The sequence below is a fragment of the Ursus americanus genome, chromosome 3, assembly GCF_024610735.1.
Source record: "Ursus americanus isolate L20-20 chromosome 3, mUrsAme1.1.p, whole genome shotgun sequence".
In the NCBI taxonomy this organism is placed as follows: domain Eukaryota; kingdom Metazoa; phylum Chordata; class Mammalia; order Carnivora; family Ursidae; genus Ursus; species Ursus americanus.
The window spans coordinates 50,712,597-50,731,602 of NC_142129.1; the positions used below are offsets into that span (position 1 = coordinate 50,712,597).

Genomic DNA, 19,006 nt, shown 5'->3' on the forward strand with positions numbered 1-19,006 from the left:
AGTTTATACAAATTCCTAGATAAAAGCTTCAAAATGGGCCAGTAAGGGAAATTAAGGACATTTTGGATACATCACTGACATATTTAAAGATTGCATGAATAACGTTTATATGCTGTCTCTTAAGGGGTGGTGGGCAAGGACCACACCGTATGCATCGATCTCTATCCTCCACAATGCCCTACACCTTTTGGGGTTCAAATATTTATTGAAAAAAATAAGTAAACACTACTTCACCAAAATTATTATTATTATTTTTTTAAAGATTTTATTTATTTATTTGACAGAGAGACAGCCAACGAGAGAGAGAACACAAGCAGGGGCAGTGGGAGAGGAAGAAGCAGGCTCATAGCGGAGGAGCCTGATGTGGGGCTCGATCCCATAACGGGGGGATCACGCCCTGAGCCGAAGGCAGACGCTTAACCGCTGCGCCACCCAGGCACCCCACCAAAATTATTTTTTCAAAGATTTTATTGAATTATTTGACACAGAGAGAGAGAGAGCACAAGCAAGGGGAGCAGCAGGCAGAGGGAGAGGGAGAAGCAGACTCCCTGCTGAGCAAGGAGCCTGGGATCATGAACTGAGCCCAAGGCAGATGCTTAACCAATTGAGCCACCCAGGTGCTCCTCACCAAATGTTTTTGATGACACTTATTAAACAGAGAATTGCAGACAAACAAATCCAGTTCAAAGTGTGCCTAACACATAAAAGTCTTTACAGAAAAAATATATCTGCTATATACATCATTTTCAGAATCTGGTGATTACATATGTCATTATTTTTTAGCTAGCCAAACCATGAAACCTTAGGACAGTATACTACTACATTTTGGATGATGCTATTTGCTCTTGCCCATCATAAAATAAGAAATGTAAGGGTGTCTGGGTGGCTCAGTCGTTAAGCATCTGCCTTTGGCTCAGGGCGTGATCCCTGCGTTCTGGGATCGAGCCCCGCATTGGACTCCTCCGCTGGGAGTCTGCTTCTTCCTCTCCCACTCTCCCTGCTTGTGTTCCCTCTTTCACTGGCTGTCTCTATCTCTGTCAAATAAATAAATAAAATCTTTAAAAAAAAAAAGAAAAGAAAAGAAAAGAAAAGAAAAGAAAAAGAAATGTAAAAATTGGGGCACCTGGCTGTCTCATTCAGTACAGCATGCAACTCTTGATATTGGGGTCTGAGTTTGAGCCTCACGTTGGGTGTAGATAACTTAAAACAAAGAAAAGAAATGTAAAACTTAAGGATTCCATTAAAACCAAAACATATGGGGTACCTGGGTGGCTTAGTCAGTTAAGCATCTGTATTCTGCTCAGTTCATGATCCCAGGGTCGTGGGATCGAGTCCTGCATGGGGTTCCTTGCTCAGCGGGGCATCTGCTACTCCCTCTCCCTCTGCCCCTCCCCCCTGCTTGTGTGGGTGCCCTCTTTCTCAAATAAATAAGTAAAATCTTTGAAAAAAATCAAAGCATGTATTTCAGTATCTGAAAATTTATTACAGCTATTTTAAAGTACAAGGTAAAATGAGTTTCCTGTAACTTCCTAGATCCCCATTTGATAATTTATATAAAGTTCTCAGCCACTTTACTTTTTTACTCCTTGGACTATTGTTTAAGGAGTTTAGATCAGATTGGCTCTTTTTCTGGATATTTTGCCATTTCTTCTTTTTAAGCAGGACTATATCATAGGACTACATCATTAGGACTACATCATAAAAATTTTATGTTTGCTCAGTATATTTTGTCAAATGTGACAAAAATTATTCATGGTAAGCCTTAGAATAGTTTTCTTTGAATTCAATTCTCTCATATTTTTAGAAGTTTATGTATGAATAAAAGTTCATGATACTCTCTGACATGACTGTACTGATAATGAATTATGAGCAAAGATTTTTCATAACCCTTACCCATGAAAACTACAGCATTCCAACATATTTTGGTTCAGAGTTAGTCTATAGTCTCAATCCTAAAGTAGCTAGGTTTTCTTAAACTGGATCATCACATGCCTTTTATTATTATTTTTAAGATTTTAAAAATTAAGTTTTTAAATTTTTATTTTTTAAGAGATTTATCTTATTTTAAAGAGAGAGGGCATGCAGGCACCAGGGGGCAGGGTCAGAGGGAGGGGCTAGAATCTCAGGTAGACCCCCCCACCGAGCACAGAGCCTGACTCACAAGGCTCGATCCCACAGCCCTGAGATCATGACCTGAGCTGACATCAGGAGTCAGATGCTTAACCGGATGAGCCACCCAAGCCCCCTAAGATTTTTTTAATTTTAAGTAACCTCTACACCCACCGTGGGGCTCAAACTCAAAACCCCGAAATCAAGACTTGCATGTTCCACCGACTGGGCAAGCCAGGTGCCTTTTAAGAGAGCGAAGTGGAGTATGCATTTGCACAAACATCCTAGCGCTCACATCCATTCAACAGCTTTGACTGGGGACTTGCTTCATAGAAGATTGAATGTTAGAATGTAACATGCATTCATTCAACAAATATTTATTGAGTATACATTACATGCCAGGCAAAATTTTAAGTATTGGGAAATTAGCAGTAAGCAACGTAGACCTAAAAAAAAAAAAAAAAAAAAAAAAAAAAAAAAATCCCTGCCCTCATGGAGTTTACTTACATACAAAGATAAAGCAGACCTTGCCGATCAGTTGACACTCTAATAGAGGAGATAGGTGTAATTTAAAAAATTTTTTTATTGTTTTCAAGGATTTTTATGTTTTAATTTATATAAAATATTTATTTATTAATTTTAGAGAGACAGCATGAGCAGGGGGAGGGCAGAGGAGAGGGAGAGACAGAGAACCTTCTAGTAGACTCTCTGCTGAGTGTGGAGCCTGATGTGGGTCTTGATCCCAGGACCTGAGCTTATGACCTGAGCTGAAACCAAGAGTTGGCCACTCTACCAGCTGAGCCACCCAGGAGCCCTGGGTTTTTTGTTTGTTTGTTTGTTTAAGTAATCTCTACATCCAACCTGGGGCTTGAATTTACACCCCTAAGATCAAGAGTTGAATGCTCCACTGACTGAGGAAGCCAGATGCCCCTAAAAAAATTTTTTTAATGATAAATGTCTTGCAATGTATAAAGTGCTATGTCAAACTCAGACTTTATTTTTATTTATTTATTTATTCTTAAATAACCTGTATGTCCAACATGGGGCTCAAACTCATGACCCCAAAATCAAGAGTCACCCTTTCCACCAAACAAACCAGCCAGGCACCCCCAAATTCATACTTTAAAATTCTGATATCAGAGGAGAGACAGATTGTTTCTAGTTTCAAGGATCAGGGACTGTCTTCATGGAAAATAGTTTCAGTTGAGCCCCATCTACAAATGTCTAAGCTATGAATAACTGATACATAATTATTTAAAGTTCATTATATTACAAAATAGAAAGAACAAAGCAAAAGGAGGTAAGTTTAAAATATAAAGTGCACAATGTGTCTACCTTTGAATGTGTCATGGACATGAAACAGTTTTAACCTGAAAAAATAACAGCTTAGGAATTGAAAGGAAAAATAAACCCAAATTTGACTGCCTTCCTTGTTTTTCAAAGAACTATTAGTTCTGATTTTAGACCATAATGACTTTTCTCATTAAAAATATATTAAAATTTTGCAGTGGAATAAAAGTTCGCTCAAATAAAAATCCCTTATCTTATATTGCATTATTAATAACTCCAAAGTAGCAGAACCAGATGAAAAGGCTTTTATTTATTTTTTTAAAGGCTTTTATTTTTATAAGCAGTGGGAGCTATAAACTAAATAAGTAATCTTTTCTATTGAGTTATCATTGAAAGTCTTCATTTACTTTCATATTATAAAATTTGTGTTAACGAAATATCCTTTCAATTTCCCTAGATTCTGAAAATTTTAGTCTCTGCAAAAATTTGAAATATCATAGGTGAAAGCACCACCCAAATCTCTTTCAATAAATTCCAATGAACTGCTTTTTTTTGGCATTAAACTTTATTATTTTAAGTGAGAAATAAGAAATGTCTTCTGAATCACTCAGTTTGCTCCATCAAGCTTCTGTCTCCTTTTTTAGAAGAATGAATTAAACAGATAAAATGCACAATGATACTCACATCACAGAGCATTAAAGTCTGAGTCCTGTAACTGTGTGCTTATTTTAAATATTTAAAATAAAGATTCATCGGCAAGTTTTTTTTTTCTTAGAGCCCTGCTATTCCCATTATTTTTGCTAGTTTTTGAAATGCACCACTGCTAAAGCTATTTTGCAAGGAGCAACTATGCTGAAGTTCCTTAATTCTATGGAAAAGTTCCTTTTGAATGTTGCTCAAATGAATGTTTCAACTCTGGAGGGGAAAACCCAAGCCAGAGATAGTCACTGCAGCACAAACGAGAATTTTATGTCTGTCATTTTTCTAAATAATTCTTATAGAATTTTTCAAGAAACCACCAAGAATAGGAGTAAACATAAGTTTGTAAACTGCACTTTAAATTCTTCAAATTCAGTATATATGATTTAAATCTAATGATATTTTGTTTCCCTTTAGTTTGATCTAGAATATCTTCCAATTGGTCTCAAGAGGCTCCAGGTTTTGCTTTTTTTAAGTTTTAATTTTTTTTTCTAGTAATCTCTACACACAACGTGAAGCTCGAACTCATGGCCCTGAGATCAAGAGTCACACGAAGAGGTTCCAGTTTTTGTTCTAATTATTTCTAATTTGCTTCTATAAAATTAAAATATCTAAGTTGATATATTCTTCAGAAATCTGAGGGGAGCAGTTAGAAAATGATTTTAAAGACAAACTATATATATAATTATTAATAAACATTCACACTGATCATCCACTAATTTGACATTTGACTCATCAGTTTTTAAATTGACAGTTTTGTTTTCCTTTTGTATTTTCTTTAGCCCATAAATTCTGTATAACGGTAATAATTTCTTATCTAAGTTCATATGAAGCATGAGGATCCGATTCTAACAGAAGGAAATCTTTGATAAAAATAAATTGTGGGGGCAACTGGCCAGCTCAGTCATCCAATGTGGGGCTCGAACTCATAACCCTGAGATCAAGAGTCACAACCTCCACCAACTGAGCCAGCTGGGTACCCCAAAAATTAAAAAAAAATCATTTTACTTGGAGAGTAGAGATAAATTTAAGTTTTGGGGCTTTTTTAAATTAAAAAAAAATTTTTTTTTAGACTTTATTTTTATTTATTTGACAGAGAAAGAGACAGCCAGCGAGAGAGGGAACACAAGTAGGGGGAGTGGGAGAGGAAGAAGCAGGCTCCTGGGAGCCTGCAGCCTGATGTGGGGCTCGATCCCAGGACTCTGGGATCACGCCCTGAGCCGAAGGCAGCTGCTTAACAACTGAGCCACCCAGGAGCCCCGATGGTTTCTTTTGTTTAAAACAATTCTTATAACGTTTGGTGAGGACATTGGCTTGTGTTAGCAGTTGGAATCAATAAGGGATTCCTTTACAGGGGAGAATTTTGTTTTTATTCTTCTCCCACTATTACTGATCTGTGGTATTTCAATAAGCTTTCTTATGAAAGATTTTTATTTTTTTAAGTAATCTCTACACCCCATGCGGATCTTCTGGTTATATGTACACAAAATATCCCTCCTGGAATTATTTTCCAGTTTCAAGCAGTAATCTCTTCCCCTCTTGCATTTTATAGAACTTTCTGCAGTGGTCCAATGATGTCATTGATATTCCTAGTCTTACTCCTTTTTCTGAAACTAAATTCCACAAATATTTGTAGAAAGTCTACTCAGTGCTCTGTTGTGAAAAAGGTAAAGGATGGTGTAAACAGTTTAAACTCTCTTTGCAACTGTGGAAACAAACGCCAAGGAGATTAAAAGAAAAAAAAAAAAAAACACAACACGCCAACTGACCCCGGGGTCACAGGAGGCTCAGCTACACACCTAGGAAACAGGTGCCACTGTGGCATCCACAGCCTACGAAGACCCACAGATCTCCAGGAAAACAAAATCATGTAAGGGTAGCTTTTAATTCCAAGGTACAGCCAAGGACTTTGAGCTCTTCGGTTGACGTATCTAGTTTGGGGTGGGAAGCCAGAAGCATCGATGGCCAGGGACCACCACTCCGTCCTGGAAAAAAGATCAAAATCGTGTTTGCGGAATTCTTTTTTTTGTTTGTTTTGTTTTTGTTTTTGTTTCTCGTGGGACTCTTGATTAAGCCAAAAGTGAAAGTATCTTCCCACAACCAAATCTAGTGATCAGATTTCTAGCTTTTATTGTTAATAGTTAAAATTTGAATGTATGGTTAGTATGCAGATATTGCTAATTAATGGGAAGAATCTCTTTAATTAGTTTGTAGTTTCATTTAATGTAACTTTATATGTGATATAAAAACAATTACTTTGTTTTTTAAAGGTTTTTTTCACGTTTCCTTGCAGAAAATTAAAAAACCCAAAAGTTAAGCTGAAGACTATTAATTATTTAGTTAACATCTATTATCTATGGGTTAAAATATTGTTCTTTTCCTTCTAATTTTTCCATGAAAGCTTGAAACATAACCTATTAAAAGCCAACAGACTTGATGGCATTTATAAGTTCATAAAACACGAGCTGGAGGCACGTGAGCCTCTGCTAACCGTCCAACAGTCCAACTGACAGGAGAGGAGGGAAGAGTTTGAATTACTCCACAGGGAGATGTGTGCGGATGAGGGGTTGTGGTGTGTAGTAATACACAGCTCTGCCCACCCCTGAAATTTCATTAAAGCAAAAAGAAAAGAAAACCCAAGCCCACTGTTAAACTGTTGTTATATGGAGTAAATTGGAACATCCCGTTGTTGAAGTTTGATACGAGGAGATGTCTTAGCTCACCACTAAGAGCGTGTCAGGTGGTGATTAATGCAGATTTCTTGGTCCCTGGAGGTCCTGACGTAGCTGGGCCTTGAATCAAGTTTTTGAGAGTACACAAAAGAGAAATCCTGGGCAAAAGAAATCATGGGATCTTCTTCCATACAAGCCTTTTACACTGAACTCATTTTATTTGTTTGGGATAATTTAAATGAGATTCTGAACGGAGTTAGTGAAGTGAACCATCACTTTCCTCCCCAACGTCTCTTCTACCTCAGGGCTTTTGCCTTTAGCTTTCAATGACTCACAGAACCGTGCATCAGGATAATTGTAGGTGGTTTTTTTTCTTTTCTTTTCTTTTCTTTTTTTCTTTTTTTTTTTTTAAGATTTTATTTATTTATTTGACAGAGATAGAGACAGCCAGCGAGAGAGGGAACACAAGCAGGGGGAGTGGGAGAGGAAGAAGCAGGCTCATAGCGGAGGAGCCTGATGTGGGGCTCGATCCCATAACGCCGGGATCACGCCCTGAGCCGAAGGCAGACGCTTAACCGCTGTGCCACCCAGGCGCCCCTCTTTCTTTCTTTTTAAGTAATGGTATTGAGGCTGGGCAAACCTCACCTTGGGTCTGTTTTCTTACCACCAAAAATAGGAAAAAAAGTACTTGTTATATCTCCCACTCAGGACTGGTACATGGTTTCATTCAGTGATAAACACATCTCAGCCTTGCCACTGCACCTGCATGGGACCTTCCCTGACCTCAATTTCCTCAACTGTAAATGGAAACTAAAAGATCCCTAATAATCCTTCCAGCCTGCAAATTATAGAATTGTTTCATTATGAAACAGACTCTACTGAAAGTCATATGAAAGAGAAGATACTCTGTACAGTTCCCTAATTAAACACACAAAAAATTCAAACTTATTTATAAAGCTATCCAAGAATTTGGAATATATATAAAAAGGCGGAGATGTTTTCCCACATTGAGGCTTTTAGTGCGAGTCTCTAACATACTTTGGCTCAATCTCTTTATCTTTCCATTAAACAAAAGGTGCTAACAGTATATGCTTCCAAAGACAAAATATTAACTACTGAAATCACATTTTAGAGAAATTTTAACTATTTACTAGAGTGAATCTAGATATCTTCCGGTTCACACAGCCTTTTCCTGTTACAAGTGCTTTAAACATTTTGACTTCCTTTTACACCACAGACTCTGCTTTCTTAACTTTATCCACTAGAGTCTGGATTTTTGAAAACAATAATTTATTTGCATATTTATATTGGTATATCCATAGTGGAATTCAAAATCCAGAGCCTATAACTTCATATTACGTTGCATAATCACTTTGATAATGCCACTCTGTGGCAATCTGCTTGAATAGTATTGCTTTCAAAATGAATTTGTTTGAATATTCGGCCTCTAATCAGTTATATATACATAAAATCAAATTCTCTGATATCCTTAATTTATCTGTAAGATTATTTTTTTTAAAAAATCAGCAAAACCTGTTTTATGAACTTATAAATGCCATCAAGTCTGTTGGCTTTTAATAGGTTATGTTTCAAGCTTCCATGGAAAAATTAGAAGGAAAAGAACAATATTTTAACCCATAGATAATAGATGTTAACTAAATAATTAATAGTCTTCAGCTTAACTTTTGGGTTTTTTAATTTTCTGCAAGGAAACATGAAAAAAACCTTTAAAAAACAAAGTAATTGTTTTTATATCACATATAAAGTTACATTAAATGAAACTACAAACTAATTAAAGAGATTCTTCCCATTAATTAGCAATATCTGCATACTAACCATACATTCAAATTTTAACTATTAACAATAAAAGCTAGAAATCTGATCACTAGATTTGGTTGTGGGAAGATACTTTCACTTTTGGCTTAATCAAGAGTCCCACGAGAAACAAAAACAAAAACAAAACAAACAAAAAAGAATTCCACAAACACGATTTTGATCTTTTTTCTTGCTTATACATCTTTTTTTGTCCTTGGCTGTGATATATTTTTCCATTAGCTGCCAGATCTGAGAGTAATTCAGCTTATTATTATATTAGCAAAGCAGTGGTATGGATAAGAAAATAAATGCAATACTTACTGTAAAATAAATGATAATAAACTGTTTTGTTTATTTAAAAAGCAGTGGTCATTCTTCATCTGTTTAAAAGCTCAAAGTGTTAAAACATTTGGCTATCCTAATATAACAGGACCCCATCCCATCTCCTTGGTAATGAAATAATTTAGGGATATATAATAATCAAGGAAAGAGAATATTTTACACAAATAGTAACAGGAAGGGGCTATCATTGGTTGAAACAACATTCTTCATTATAGCCACTAAAAACTTTATTGGTGGTCAGCTCTGAAGCTACATTACAGTTTAATCCATTTCCCTATCCCTCACTAAATATCAAAAAGGCAGTAAATAACAGGACCCAGCTTTCACTTAAAATCTGAGTTTCTTTTCCACATTTAGGTTTGTCGTTTCAAAATAGCTACAGACCATATCTTTGGCTCTTTTTTTTGTAGAGACATTTTTTTCAAACAATGCTACTTACTTTGATTAAAACAAATTATCATCGTATGGATCATGCACACAAATAGAAATGGTAGAACAATCCAACAGAAGGATTTGTGATAACTTCGTATTTTGTAAATAAATTCAACACCATTTTTGAAACAGGTGATCATGTTGTTCTGTAACTTTTTAAATTGATCACATGTATGTTTTAATAATGCTATTGGATATTTTATGGGTATAATAAAAGTCTAAAAATAGAAAACAAGGCACAGAAAGAGAAAAACGAAAACATTTTGAATTAAATTCTAATGTTGATGTACCAATAACATCCTAATTCCAGTTCAATCTTCTCTTCCCAGCTTTAAAAACACTATATTGAAGAATACTGATGGTGAAGAAAAAACTTTAAAAAATTGTGCTTACCTTGCGTGTTTTAACCTGCAACCTCAGAATTTGAACACAAGTTCTATCTTGCTTTATTCCTTTACAAATCTCCACAAAAGGCTTCTCAACAGGAATATGTGTATGTGTTCTCATGTCTCATTGGACACACTGACTGCATTCCATACCCAACAAAACTGCCCTCGACTGGATTTGATGCTGTTGAGGGGAAAGACTAAGGTTACCTGTAATTCTATTATTTAATGATGAAATAATGAACTAGATGAAAACACTCAATTTTTTGTTGTTTATTAATATTTAAAACAAAATTCAATTTAATCTGTTTTTAAAAGTTCATAATATTGGCTCCAAATTAAAATAAAATTTGACTATAACTATGGTTGCCGGGGGAAGCACCGATAATGCATCCCACCAAAATTTTAGGTTTTTTTAGTTTTTCTATTTGTCTTTTTATAGATGTCCATTCACTTAAATCAAAAGCAAAAATGTCATTTTATTCTTGGTAGTAAAGAAATATAAGAGGAAAGAAATAACCGTTAAGAGATATGGTAGTAGAATTAAGGACCAAAATCCTAGGCAATTTCCAACAAACGAAAACAAAACATGGCGACATCATTCTGTATTTAATTGTCCCAGAACAAAATGTTATCAACATAACAGAGACCATAGCTATTTCTGATGCAATTGATCTGGTATTTTTTTCTTGTTTTTTTATGACCTTTGTTAGTGTCCTTTTACGAATTAGATTTTCAATAGCTGGATTAAAATTAGGATATATTAGAAAGAGGACCATATAGTTATGTTAGCTTAATGGAAAATATTCAATATGTTTCCTATTTGCTTGTAGGAAATTATGCACATTTTAGAAAGTCTTTACTAATATTTTTTGGGGGGTAAAGATGTAATTACTTTTAAATTATTCTCCAAGTCTTAGAAAGTGCTAGGAAAAACATTTTCAGATTACACATAAGATATGAATAGTTTACAAAGAAAAATCACTTAAAAATAGAAAAGTTACTTCAATGACTGGCACGGGACACCCTCCCTGCCAAAATTAAATAAGGGGAAACTATCAAACAGGTTTAATTATTGATATTAAACCTCAGTTCAAATAAAACTTTGCCTTAGAGTAGGCACTAGCACTGTCATTTTAAAAATAATTGATCAGTAAATTTGTCATTTGAGAAAAGCAACAAAAATTACCACCAACTTTTATGTTTTTAAGCAATCTAGCACAAAAAAGAAGTAAATATTTCAAAAGAAGTGTTAAGCACAAATTCTAGGACAGATCTTTATAATGTCAATTTTGGTAAAGATTTCAGATTATGTTTTCTTTTCTTCTATGTCTTATGTTCTCAGAGTCTTATGAACTTCAGCTGAGATGTTTTGAAATAATAATAATCCTCACCTGGCCTGCTGCTTCCATCTTTAAAACTGGGATCATCATACTGAGCAGCTCAGGACCCAAATGTAAACTGAACTCAAGGAGGAATGAATTTTAATGAGCCAAAGTGGAAATGGTAATGGTCTACCATTATTCCTGCAAGTAAGAAATTTACAAATATACTCTGCCTTATTAAAGTCTAAAAATATAGTTTCTATTTATAGACAGCATGTGGAATTCCTTAGTTTATCACTAAAATCATCTAGGAGCTGATTTGTCTCTCTACATGTCACAAAAATCTGCCGTTTCATGCAGGGGACTTTAGTTCCTGAGTTTTTTGGAATGGGATTCTGGAAAAGAAATGGTCAGGAAAACAAAGGGTCCTAATAAGAAAATAGTACCTTAAAATGTGTCTTTTAAATAAATGCACGTGTTAGGACATGCTAAAAACTAGCTATGACCTCAGCATGTGCTTTGCTTTCCGATTATTTGAGTGAGGAGAGTAGGTTCTTATTACTCTTTCCAGTGGGATTTCATGCCTGGATTACTGTCCCATTTTACTCCATTAGGTAATACATTCTCCCTACCACCTTCCCTCCACCTTTAGCAAGGAAACCTACAGGATAAATGAGTTACAACCAAGAAACAAGTTTAAATGCCCAACTCTTCTCAGCCTCTCTACACCCCTCCCCCCACAGACAAATGCCTATCTTCTTTGTTTTCTGTGGCCCTCAGCAAATAGTTATGTACACACACCAATTACCAAAGACTCTTTCCACTAAAGGTCTCATTCTTTCCTCCTCTCAGAAGAACAGTAATAATAAATGAATATTTTAAAAGTTTCACTCAAGTGAAGCAATTAAATAAAGGATATAATTGCAATAAAAGGAATCATGTTTATCTATTACTTTAACAATCATGTATAAAGTTTACCAGATAGATTAAAATTATTAATCCTCACTTAGTTGAAAATTTAAGAATCAATTTCTCCCAAACAGAACAAAGTTTTTTAAAAAAGAAAAGTGATGGATATTGGTTATATAAATCTTTGAATTTGAGAAAACATTTGAAAATATCTCAGGTTTTAGAGTTTTGGCTTGTTCAGATTAATTTTGGAACTTTTTTTTTCAATTGAAATTTACTCTAAAAATTTTTTTCTACTATATCATTTTCAAAATATAAAAATTACAGATCATGTAAGTCCCAACCTAGAATCACTTTACAAATAATCGTCTTCACATTTAATTTTTTTTAGGTGTTTAAGGGTTGTCTAAATTATTAACTCTATAATCTTCAGCATTACACTATAAATTTAGTTTCTAAGGTTTAATTTGTTCAACTCAAATCATTTGTAAGTTACTCTTATGTTTCTGAGAAATAATTTTACATGAAAACCTCAAAAATATTAACCACAGTAGTAAATTAACCACAGTAGTAAAATGTAGTTGAATATATATACAAAATGTAAGCAAAATCTATCTGTATTTAAAAAGTTTTTCCTTACTAATTCAGTCAGTTTTTAAAATTTGTTTTAAAGAGCTGCTCAAATAGCTTTTAGTACTATGGCAGGTGGTAATTTATCTTACTTCAATTAGTTGACTTTTAGACATTAAAACGAAAAAAATAAATAGCTTTTCCAAAAGAACTTAGGAGGATGATGTAACATCATTACTAGCTAAGAATTAACAATATAGAAAAAATTTTGAACTCACAGATTTAAGCCGATTCTCTCAAAGTTTTTAATATTTACTAGGCAATTTTTGTTTTACTGTTCTTTTAACCAAACCAGGTATTTTGTCAAGACTTAAAAAATGAACAATTATATTATCTGTGAACAATTTATTAAGTTGTAATTCTAATTGGTACATTTCATTTTCTTCAAATAATGAAAGAATTTGAGTCTGTTATGAAATTAGATATACCAAACAAATTTACACTTCCCTCTTTTCTGTTATGGCCAGAGTTCTGATCTTTATTTTTGAGAAGAACAATAGCAACGTATGTATATAAATACAAACCTACCAAAGACGGCAATACCTAGAATACAGCACTACAGCTGTTAGCTTTTTCAGTTAACCAAATTAAATATGATTATTCGTTTGTTTTGTCCTTTTCCAAGCCAAGCCCTTACTTATTTTTTCTCACCGTCTCCACCAAACGTCAGTAAATTTGAACATTTCAGTTACAGAAATCGCTAATCCTTCAAGGTCGGTCTCGGCTTCTTTGGTCTTAGGGCAGCTTCAACGAAAACGTGGTCTCGGCATAGTTGATTTTACCCGGAATTTTTCGTTTGCTTTTTTTGGAGGGGTTGTTTGGTTTTGCTTAAAACAACCCTGTGGACCACAAAAGGGGGTTAGAAAGGGAGGGGGCAGAATGAATCGGTTTCTGTAGAAGCCCAGGAAAACTCAGGCATCTGAAAACCTATTTTGTTGTTTTAACTAAAAAGAGGTATAAATTCTAAGATGTTGAAAACGGGCAGGGAAACGATGTGACTCCAGCTGCTGAGCATGGCGCATACCGAGGACCTCCGGGTGCTGGACGTTGGGGGAAGGGAGGGGACTCTGCGGGTACCACGCGGTCAGCCCAAGGGGCGGGCTCCACACGCACTCCAACTATTTTCTACTCTTCCTCCCTCTTTCCTCCTTGGGGGTTGGGGTTGGGGGCTCGCAGTTAAAGGGCAGGAAAAATGAGAAGACGAAGAGGAAAGCTCAATCCTACCCCTCAACAACAAAACCAATGAGAGGGAGCAAAGGGTTATTTTCGCGCCACAAAAGATGGAAATCCAGGGGCGGCTCGGGGTCCAATGAATGGAAACCAGCAAACTGCTCCGGCGGCGGCAGCCGACGGTGATAGGCTCCCTCCGTCCACCAATCGGGTGAGAGAAGAAGGTCCCCCCGCCCCCTCCCCAGCCAGGGGCGGTGTCTCTCTCCACGCCAGTTGCTCAACTTGGTCTCGGCGAGTCGGCCCCGCGGAGCGCGAAACCCCGCCCCGGGGCCGCGTTTGCGCGCCGTGTGCGCCCGTCTCGCGGCCCCGCCCCGCCCCGGACCGAGGCGCTGGGTTCAGCCAGCGCTGGTTGCGGTCTTTCTCCGTGGGTACCAAACATCCCCCGGCGCCATGTAGCCCCTCGCACAGTCGAAATAGGCCTGAAGTGCGGGAGGGTCGCCAAACACACGCTGCCTGGTCCGTCCCCGTCGACCGCGGGCGGGAGCGCGCTGGAGGAGAACCTCAGGTGGTGCCGTGCGGCGAGGGGAACCGTAGAGGTTCTCCCGATCCCTACGTCTAACTCGTCCACAGCTCCGCGCGGAGGGCCAGAACCCGCGGCGGAGCCAGAAAGCGCCTGCCCCGCGGCAGGGCCAGGACTGTCTGGTGGTCAAAAGCCTCCGAGGCGAGCAGGCGAGGAACGAAGGATCTTCCCCAGTGGGAGCTGCAAGAATCCCGCCCTCTTTTTTCCGGGCAGAGCCAGGGGAAAAAAGGAAACAATCCCATCTTCTCATCTCCTGGGGCACTATTTTTGATTTTAAGCAAAAATTACTGAAGGCAGATTCTGGAGAGGGCAGAGCCAAGTGACCACTTATCACGCATCTGGTTTAAACACATGAGTCCAGGAGAGCTGTCTGAAGGAGCAAGAGCATGGTAAAAATACCTCCTATGGGGCCCAGGCGACGCGGCGGGCATTGCGTGCCCACCCGCGGTAAGGACTTCGGCTCTCGGGTGCTCTCAGAAGTGGCCGGGAGTTAGGGGTTGCAGCAAGAACGCCCTTTCCTTCGCTTCTACCTGCTCAGCCTTCGCTCAGAACCTGTGGATACAGCAACGGTAACCGACCTTCTAAACATAGTGTTTCTTCTCTAATATTACACTGGCCCGTAAGAAACATTTTTACTGCCCTCAGGAGATAAGGAGTAGGTGCAGCTGTCCAAAGAGTAAACAGGCTGCAGTTGGTGACATGCAGCCGCATCAGAGCACACATAATGGGTGGGATTCTCTCGTGGGGTTAACATTAATTAGGAGCTGCAACTGCTTCTGGAAGAACTCGGAAGTAGCCCATATGCACGGTTAATTTCCTGTGTGAGACTCACTGGAAGAATGGAAGTTAGATTGACCTTATAATCATTTTGGAAAATCCACCAAAGATATTTTTGCACTTGAAATGCCAGTAAAAAGGCAATTACCCGTGTTCTTTTTACTCAGCCAGTGAGTATATACTTAATCCTCAAATGGTTGTAAGATTGGAAGTGGAGTGGACTGTATCTACCACCCTTTGATGTCCGAGCTTATATAACTCCTGTATGTCTTTAAGGTCCTAGACGGAGTATCCAGTTTGTTACAATAATACACAAATTAAGTTCACGAGTCCCAGGAACATATTTCATCAAAACAGCACACACTTGTCTTAAATTCCAGGTGTTAGATGTGTTAGAGATAGTGACAGACAAGCATGGTCGAGTATTTATGGAAAATAAACAATTGATCCCATGCTTTAGAAATAGATACTTCCTTAGAGCTCAGTGTTAATAAGAGCAAATACAGTGAAAAATCCAGAAGGCACCATTCAAGTGACTTTGGAAGCAAGCTGAATATATAAAATGTGTTCTTAATGAAAAATTACTAAAAGTTAAATGATCAAAAGACCAGTTTTTATAAACTAAAGACATACTTAGAAAAGCAAGTTATCACTAAATGAATGAAAAGCACATTTCTCTAAGTAGCTTTTGATCACATGCAACAGGTACATGAAAAATAATTCATAATTTTTGATATTTACATTTTGCATACCACAGAAGTTAAAGAATACATGTTCTTCTTTTTTAGAACCAAGATTTTTTTAAAAACATGAAAAGGAAAAATAAGCTTTTAAAAAGTTAATCCTAACCATAAACTTGAAATCTTACCACCCAAGTGTTCTTTAAAGACAGAGCTCATAATATGGTTCTGAACATTATTACACAAGAGCACATTTGTCTCCTCTACCTCATAAAGTAAAAACATTTCACTAAATTAAATGTCAATGAAAATATTGTGAAAGTGAGTTTACATTTAAAAAGTTGGATTTGCTTAGCAGAAAAAAAAAAAACCTGTTAGAACAGTTGCATTTAAAATGGATGATCTAACACCTTCCGGTTCAACACAAAATTATAAAATAAGTTCCTTTTAAAAGAAAAAATGTAAATACTCTATATCCTGCAATAGTTCCCACATGTAGAAAAAAATCTGTCATTCATCTTTTAATTGGAAAATATACGCTTTTATATGCCATATAAGGATTTGATAAACTATCAATTTTAATTACTGAAAATGTTTCAATGTAAATCATAATATTTTGTCTATCGCACAATACATTTTCTACTAGGAGTACAAGTCATTAAAGATTCTTGTTTACATTTCCATGCTACATAGAATTTCATTCACTTTTTAAAAAAGCATTTTTCATCTTTTCCATGGAATACCTGTTAAAAATATGCCACAAGTAACTGGTGCAAATGAGCTTCTGAGTGGAGTACACAATCACTAAACGACACTTGCAGATTTCCACAAGAACCCCAGCACTATGTTCATTTCCGTATTCCTCTTCTCCAGTCTACATTTTGTCGGCCCAGTGAAGGCTTCACCGGGCCCAGACCCTCCCCCCCCACACCCACCATTGTACTCGTTACATACAGGGGAAATTATGAATGGTTCTCATGGCCAAATGCGGGCAGAAATGAGGCAGAAAGGGACTCGTACAATTTTTCAAGTGCGAATATCACCTAGGGGTAACGCAGAACGGTCTTCCTGTTTTAAGAGTCCCAAGTTCTCCAACTAAAATTCTTTAAATAAAAGTACCAGCCTACCCCACTCCTCCTCTGGAAACTACAGGAAGAAATGGTTTCCGTTTAGATACCGACTTTTCCCACTCTGACTTCTCTCCTCCGGCCTCCGAGGCTCCGGACGCCCCCATCCCCACGCCAAATACCTCCGCCCCTCCGCTCCCCTCCCCCACCGGTGGCCAAGCCCGCCCCCGGCCTCATTTATCTCTGAGCCTTTTCTGAATCGTGCAACCAATCGCAAACGCGAAGCGGAGAGCCAACGCGAGCGCAGGCGGAGGAGGTGTCGCCCAGACACCCGCCCAGGACGCCGCGGGCTCCCATCCCCCACCGCCCCTGGCTCGGTGCCGCCCCACTTCCCCCGTGCCAGGGCCGGTGAAGGGTGCATGGGGTGGGGCGCGTCTGTCCGCCTCTCCCGCCCCCTCCCACCCCACCCCCTCGCTGCGTTTCCGCCCCTGCCAGCCCTGGAAACGTGCTTGCGGCTTTGCTGGGGTTACACTTCAAATGTCATCAAAGCCACAAGGCGAGTTCGAAATTGTGACTCTTTGGTTTTGTTAATCACCTATTTTTAAAAATCGAATATTTAAAACTCCGGTAACTAGAGCTGAGAAATTGCCTAGTTAGCACCTCCAGCCGTATCTCATTAAAAAAAAAAAAAAATCCTGCCTTTTTTCCTCCCCTCCCCCTCAGGATCCGCCCCGACCAGATAACCCTTTCTAAACTCTGTTGTGACAATCAGCGCCGCCAGCCGCGCTCCCCTCCGCGCCCCGGCTGTGGCTCCTTTAGCATTTTTCCCCTTCTTCCTCCTCCCCTTCTCAGGGTCCCTAGCTCAAGCTCATTTCCCCTCCCCCTCTTCCTCCTCTCTCTCTCGCTCTTTTTTTTCGCCCGAAACCCACTCTAATTGAGGCGCTGGGATTCCTCACGTGAGACGTTGATTTGTAGTTTGAACACGTGGCTCATTCAAAAAGCCGGACACTCGGAGCGGATTTTTTCCGCCTCCTGCGCCTTCCTCCCTCCACCCCTTCCCCCCTCCCTGCTGCCAGTCACCCTTCTGGGTTTTTTTATGGGGAGGCGGCGCCTGCCCTCACGTAGTGTGATATTTTCACAGTCCGCTGGCCGATGCCAAAGGGGTTGGGGAGGAAGAGACAAAAAGTAGTTCTTCCCCCCTCCTCCTCTCCTTTTTCTCGCTAATCCCGCCTCCTCCTCAGAGTTAGGAAGACTCGTTGATACGTTTGGGTTGCAGCAAGGCTTTTCCTTTCCTTTTCTTTTTTTTAATACCCAGAAAAGGAAAAACAAGAACCTTCGGATTTGATTTTTCGCTCCTCGTTCTTGTCCTTGGTTCTTACTGTGTGTTTTAACGGTGAGAAGACGAGGGGAACAAAACCCGCCAGAGCCCTCCATCACTGTGGGTGGTTTTAATTTTTCGTTTTTCTCCGAATTTTTAAAAAACAACCACTCTTCACAATGAACAAACTGTATATCGGAAACCTCAGCGAGAATGCCGTCCCTTCGGACCTGGAAAGTATCTTCAAGGACGCCAAGATTCCGGTGTCGGGACCGTTCCTGGTGAAGACGGGCTACGCGTTCGTGGACTGTCCGGACGAAAGCTGGGCCCTCAAGGCCATCGAGGCGCTTTCAGGTGGGCCCGCCCCGGCCCCAGCCCTGCGCCGCCCGCCCGGGCCTGCCGGGGTCGGGGACCCGGAGTCAGGCCCGCGGCCGCCGCCGGGGCGTCCACACAGGGCCCCAGGCCCGGGGGACAGCGGGCGGGGAGGTGGGGCGAGGCCCGGGCGCCCACACGCGTGAGGTCCGGGGTGCTTTCCTCGGCTTGGACTCTCCTCGGCCCCCCGCGGCTCCCCTCCTCCCGCCGGGGCTTTGCAGGCGGACGCGCTGTCAGAAAGCCGCGGCGCGGGCTCCGAGGGGAGCAGGGCTGGGGGAGGCGCGACCGCGAGCGCCGGACCTTCAGCGCTCGCCCCGCCCGGGCCCAGGCGCGGGCTCCAATCTCCGGCACGCCGGGCCTTCGGGGCCGAGCGCGTTCGCCCGCTTCTCCCTCCCTCCCTTCTTCCTTCCTCTCTCCGTACGTTATTTATGGT

The 19,006-nt window shown here is 39.4% G+C and overlaps 1 protein-coding gene across 1 annotated transcript in view; it reads left to right on the forward strand.

Moving 5' to 3' along the window:
• Positions 1 to 17,994: 17,994 nt before the first annotated feature.
• The window catches only part of IGF2BP3 (insulin like growth factor 2 mRNA binding protein 3), a 144,031-nt gene continuing 143,019 nt past the window's right edge, over positions 17,995 to 19,006 (forward strand). Inside the window, exon 1 of the mRNA XM_087860972.1 lies at positions 17,995 to 18,555. Coding sequence (XP_087717098.1) covers positions 18,381 to 18,555 — 175 coding nt within the window. The 5' untranslated portion in view covers positions 17,995 to 18,380. The remainder of the gene's footprint in view (positions 18,556 to 19,006) is intronic.